The sequence below is a fragment of the Lactuca saligna genome, chromosome 1 (genome assembly GCF_052625555.1).
Source record: "Lactuca saligna cultivar CGN05327 chromosome 1, ASM5262555v1, whole genome shotgun sequence".
NCBI classification, from domain to species: Eukaryota; Viridiplantae; Streptophyta; class Magnoliopsida; order Asterales; family Asteraceae; genus Lactuca; species Lactuca saligna.
Genome location: NC_136417.1, coordinates 23,635,001 through 23,641,463, shown reverse-complemented (window position 1 = coordinate 23,641,463; position 6,463 = coordinate 23,635,001). Strand labels below are relative to the sequence as shown.

Genomic DNA, 6,463 nt, shown 5'->3' with positions numbered 1-6,463 from the left:
TTGCCATTGTCTATATCCATAGAGGTCTTGAAGGCAGATTCACCAATCAACTTTGCTTTTCTATTGCGCCAAATCATTGCTGTTTCAGCAGCAATAAGCATATAGGTGAGATCTATAAGGGTCACGTCGCGGTTCATCATATAGTACTCTCTTACGAACTCACTATATGAGTTAGGAAGTGATTGAAGAACCCAATCAACAGCCATCTCTTCACCGACAACGGATCCCATCATTCTTAACTTATCAATGTGTGACTTCATCCCTAAGACGTGTGCACACACCGACTTGCCCTCTTTATGTTTACTTGCCAAAAGGGCTTGAGTGATATTGAACCTTTCAATTTTTACAATCTTGTGGGTTAGGGAGAATAATTGGAGGAGGAGGAGGAAGTGAAGCATGATTTCTTGTTCCTCGATCGAATCGTGGAATATCATCTTCATGTGGAATGCTTGTTCCACGGGATTTGAGAAGACCATAGTTGTCGAACTTTGACATCGGGAGAAAAACGAATTCAAGTTAGTTGATTGATTGAGTCCTTGGTAAATCACCCAAATGAAATTCCAAGGCTAGGACCCAACACAATATTCTACAACTCGGGAGAGGGATGCCGTAACCCAAATTGAAGAACATTTGAAGGTAAGTGAATGACGATTCACTAATTTCCACCATGAAAAACGAAAAATAATTTTAAGTTTTAAATCTATGAAAACTCCTAGATCCTTTGAGATTCATTGAATATTTCAATGGCATGTTTAAATCTCGATATGCCCCTCTTGTTTGTGACTGGGATGCCGAGGATCACAAAGCGGGTGTGAATAACCATGCAAACTACATGGTGCCCTCACATGTTACAATCACTCATTCGATGTGCCGGTAAACCGCACACGCTCCACCGAACTATGACAAACATTGAGTCACCCTTTGCTACCTTTGCTTAGAACCATTTAGTGTGCCGGTAAACCACACACGCTCCACTAACGTCTTCGCAAGGGCACAAAGTGTAATTTCATAGAATTGCATCAATTCACTTTTGCCTAAGTAACTAAGATTGGGAATTTGAAAAACATTTAGTTACTTTGTATTTCATTATATTTATAATGGAAGATTTCGTCCTATCCTACCCGTTCGGCTAACGACCCTCCACTAGTCAAGAGTGCGGTGGGTAAGAGTGGATACCCATTCAATCGCCATTTTATAGGCAATTTCCTTAAACACCCCTTATAGACCAGCTTTGTGAATGAGGCCTACTAACGGCAAGACTGACTTTTACTCATACATATATATAATGTTATACTTTTAATGTTATATATAGTATAGGGTGTATTTTATACTTTTAAAATACTATATGGTTAACTTTAACAATTACACTTTTAATTCAATTAAATGGTTAACCAAAACTTTTATGGATTTATTAAACCTCTTTTAATTATACTCCTTAATTAATTAATAAAACCATAAGGGTGTGATTTGAACTTTTCAAAACATTACTAGGGTTTTAGAATTTAACATTTCTAATTAAACTTTTAATCAACTTTTAAATTCCAAAACTTGAGGGCAAGTTTTGAAACCTTTTTCAAAACATTAGGGTTTTAACTATTTAAATTTCAAAACTCCAAAACTTTTGGGTTCAAATTTAAACTATAAAACCTAAAGGGGAAAATATGAAACTTTTCATAACAATAAGGATCAAATAACAAATAATCTAAACTAACATTTAGTTACATAATTATCCATATTTGATTTGTTTAATGATTTCTTGCAAAACAATTTATCAATTTACTCAAAATAATTAATCAATTATCTTATAAGGAAACAATTATCTTGTTAATTGATAATTATCTTTAATTAGATCAAGAATATAGTCATACATATCATAAAATCGGATTTATATTGATCTAACATGATAAGGTAACTATCCATATGCAAAAACAGCAAGAAATCCCGAGATAAGCATTATCTGACGCTCGAACTCGCCGAGTACCACACTGTACTCGCCGAGTACACTGTGGTACTCGCCGAGTTCCTCAGCCATAAAGCCCAAAAAAACGATTTTCCAGTTATACAATGCATCAATACAATTGAAACCAAGCTAGGCTCTGATACCACTGATGGGTTTTGGTCATAAGACATCCTATGTGCTCATACAAACCCTAATGCTTGGATCTAGGTTTCTCAATTGTACATGCTTTGAATCCAAGACTATAAACCCTAATTCTAGCATACAAGTAATCATATTAATATGTAATTAGGTTTAAGATCATACCTTGATTGTTATGTAGCAATAACAATCCCAATTCCTCCTTGAATTGACTTTGGAAGGCTTAGAGTCACAAGTGTCACTCCTCTAATGGTTCACAAACACCATAAGCAAGAGGATGAAGAGGAGAGAGGTTGGAGGATACCAAAAACGTGTGTAAACCCTTACAAGAAGCTTAGCCACGTTTTTGAGCCTTAAGGGGTCTTTATATAGTTGGGCTATTAGGGTTATCTAACAAGGAAACCCTAAGTTGGATGCTTAAGCCCTAAGCAACCCATAGACTCCTTTAATTAAGCCCATGGACGATTTCCTTATGGGTTTCCCATTAGAATTCGTCCATCCCTTAATACAAGGCAATCCATGGCCCAAATTGCAATTATCTTATAATTACAATTCCAGTCCTTTAAGTTTAATTAATCTCTTTTAGTCACAAAACTAATTACCAATTAATTATTGACTAATATTAATTAAACAATATGATTTCTCCTTTAATATATTATTCTCATAATACATTAACAAATCATATTTAATCCTTACTCTCCATAATTCATCCTATCAAGTTGCTTTGGTGAAGGCAACCCAAAAGGACCATGCACCATCGGGTCAAGTACATACCAAAATAGTTATGGACTTAGACACTAATCCAACAATACTTACCAGGGAGATGTCTAGAATGGTCATGTTGGCTTGGCTATTGGATTTCAGAAAAGCTATTATGCCGAAATGATCATGCTTCTCAATTGTCCTGCATGGTTGATCCTTACTTGATATGTCTTGATATATACACTGGGATTAGTGAGGATCCAGACTATTATTAGTCACCAGGATCATTAGACTAAAACATTGTATTGATCATACTTAGGTAACGTCAAGGGAATATCTAAGGTGTTAGACGAAACTCTGCCAAGATCATCAGTCACCCACCTAAGTCAAGCGAGTGCATAGTTACTTTCAAAGTTACACATAGATACAAGTATTCTAATGGCTTAAATGCTATGTGCGCTGTCTTGATATGTTTGATATCTACGTGCAACATGATATAATTATTACTTGGTTAAACTAGCTATACTTTATCATACTTAATAATAAGATTGGGTAGTAATGGGCTGTGTGAAATAATAAACGAGAGGTCGTGCTAGAGCCGTGTGAGATAGTAGTTGTGATAGGTTAGTAAGAATTGTGCAAAATAATAAGTCGTGTCTACCGTATCTATCATAAGTATTATTGTACTACACTTCCTACCGTGTCTATCCAAAATACTATTGTACGGCCATGCTAAACTAAAGTACTATTGTATTGTCGTGCTAAACCATAGTACTATTGTACTGTCGTGCATGCCGTGACCATCTAAAGTACTAATATATTGCGGTGTTGCTGTGTTTACCCAAAGTATTATCATACTACTGTGCCTAATCATATAGGAGTTATAGTTGTCTGTTGATGAGAGTCCTTTAAGAAAGATCCCTTGAAATCATCATATTAGGATTAGTAAGTGAGAATAACGAGAGTGTGGTAATAGGGTTATTTAAATGTTGACGAATATATAATTAAAGATTATAGTATTGTGGGTTGAAAACCCAATGTACTCATTAAGTTTTCCAATCTAACCCACTCAGTTTCTTTGAATCACTTGTAATTGTATAGGGATAATGATGTGTGTATCTGTTGAGAGATTCAAGGAGATGTACACCATTAGTGTAATGAAATGTAGTGAGTTTTTGTTTATGCTTATGTTTCTTGTATCAATTATGACATCTCGAGTTTATGTTAAAATATAAATAAAACACATTTATTTGGAAATAATTTGATAATATTATTATCATGTTTTTTGGAAAAATTCCGCATAATTAACATTTTTTAAAGAGTACTATGATTTAATAAATATAAAAAAATCAGTTTTTTCTGACTGCAAAAATGAGGATGTCACATATCAATGTAGTTGACATCTTGACACTTTATGAACTCATCCCCAGTATGTAGCTTGATGGTAAACAATGTAGGGTGTCCATCTTCAAAACAAGAACAAAAAAAATGTTTCACATGAGAGGATTTCACATAAAAATGCAACTTAGTGACCAAAATAAAATTACGAACTATATGCCACCCTTGTGTTGAATGGTTTCTTATACAACCTTACGTTCCACATTGGTGCTTGCATTAACTGATCAACTTGCCTGATCGAAGCTCACAAAATGGAAATGGGGTTAGGGTTCTTGATCCTCACTTAATAAAGAAAGAAGTTGAATCGACTAACTGTCTAATTAGAACTATAAATGCGAGTACGAGCGATGCATTTATACATACGACGGTAAGGGGGAAATACATATGAGGGTTTTATGAATTAAAAAAAGAGAGTAAAAAAAAGAGAGTAAAACATATGAGGGTTTTATTAATTAAAAAAAAAAGAGTAAAATAAAGAAAATACCCTTCTTTTGACAAGTCAAATGAATCTTAACGGATAGAGTTGAGACCAAAATAGCAATAAAATAATTTCATGCAAGTCTAAATATTTTTTTTTGGTCAAAAATAACAATTTCACTTAATCATAGAACCATTTTTGTAATTCTTATTTTTTATTTTTTATTTTTTATTTTTTATTTTTTATCGGCTAGCGTTTTTTCTTTAACGGGCCGATAAGAGTCGAACGAGCTCCTGAACAGGTTGGGTGCACCACAGGGCTAACGGGCGGTAGAGGAAAGTGTACGAAACCCACAACACCACTACCATCGGCAAAATAGCACAATCAAGCACCGCAATGGCATCGCCGTCGACGTCGCGGACAACCCCGCCTTGTGGAATCGCAGCCACTATTGATCTCATCGGCGAAGACCTTCTTCAAAACATAGTCGCTAGGCTTCCGGCCTTCTCTTTCGCCTCCGCTGCCTGCGTTAGCCGCTCCTGGAACCTCGTTTGCGATCGCGTCCTTTGTCGCCCCAAGCTCTCCTCCGCCTGTTCTTTTAGTTCTTCTCTTGAGGTACCTTATTTCAAGCCCTAAAATTTATAAACATCATTAACTATAACCGAAATCGTGTCATCAGACAATTTTAATGTTATTCCCCAATTATCATTAGGTTGCTGTCGAAGACGTGTTGAATAAAGTACTATCAGAGCCGATTCGTCCTCATTTTGCCATTGCTTCTGTTGGTCCTTTGTTCGATTTGCACCAGGCTCACCTACTCGTATGTTATTCTTCACCTTTTAGCCACGTCCACACTCCAGCACAAATAGAAATTCTACTATTTTACATTGGATGTCAAACGTGTTACATTTCCACAGAATTGATGTTAGAATTATGAACTACATCAAACTTTATAACCGTGAATGAGCTGGTGTTTGATGTTATTGTGCAACAATATCAATTTCAAGTAATCAATCATCAGCTTGTCATAAAAAATCAGAATGCTGTCTTCTTCCATTCCTCGAAATGGATAGAAATACTTCGTTGCATACTTGAAAATTTTATTGATTCCATGAATGGCATGCAGATTACTGCAAAACTAGGGTCCAAAGTTCCAGTCATTACTAATGTTCCATCTGGAATCATAGGAAGGGATGTCTTTTCTGACGAATTCAAAGAGGTTTACTCTGTCTTCTACTTACATAATTTGATTTTTCTAAGTAAAATTGATTGCCAAATGTCAACTTAGTACTTGTGATTCTCTGGGATTAACAAACTAATGACTTCAACAATCCACAGATTCAGTGGGAACTTACGGAAGAAGATGATGATCCAGGTGTTCCTCTACTTCTATCTGAGAGTGCAAATAGAGCAATCATGCTGATTGTTGGATTTCTACCAGGGATAAAAGTCGAAGCAATTCCACTTCTAAAGGAAATTGAGGCAAGAAATCACATGATCTCATCTTTGTTGAACAAGGCATTGAATCTATAATCATCTTGATATGTTTCTTTTTCTTTCAAAATTAACGAGAGGATACATACATGTTATCAGGAACCACTAGCTGTAATGATAGACAAATTTGTGATGGACATTAGGGAGTACTCAACTTCTATTTCAGGATGCAGATCCCCTTCTGCCATAATAATGTTCAGTGTAAGTTGTTATATACATAAAAAAAAATCTTATCTTTGTTGCATTTCTGATGCCTCAATATACAGGACTTTGAAGCAGGCATGAAATCTGTTATGGAAAAGATGGGTGAGTATACATACTGACTTATAAGTTATATAATAGAATCACTTTTT

General features: G+C 35.3%; 1 protein-coding gene across 1 annotated transcript in view; it reads left to right on the top strand.

Moving 5' to 3' along the window:
* The first annotated feature begins 4,905 nt into the window (after positions 1-4,905).
* The window catches only part of LOC145028910 (F-box/LRR protein), a 2,999-nt gene continuing 1,441 nt past the window's right edge, over positions 4,906-6,463 (top strand). The window contains exons 1-6 of the mRNA XM_078977608.1: positions 4,906-5,231; positions 5,329-5,436; positions 5,743-5,835; positions 5,955-6,098; positions 6,210-6,311; positions 6,377-6,416. Coding sequence (XP_078833734.1) covers positions 5,013-5,231; positions 5,329-5,436; positions 5,743-5,835; positions 5,955-6,098; positions 6,210-6,311; positions 6,377-6,416 — 706 coding nt within the window. The 5' untranslated portion in view covers positions 4,906-5,012. The remainder of the gene's footprint in view (positions 5,232-5,328; positions 5,437-5,742; positions 5,836-5,954; positions 6,099-6,209; positions 6,312-6,376; positions 6,417-6,463) is intronic.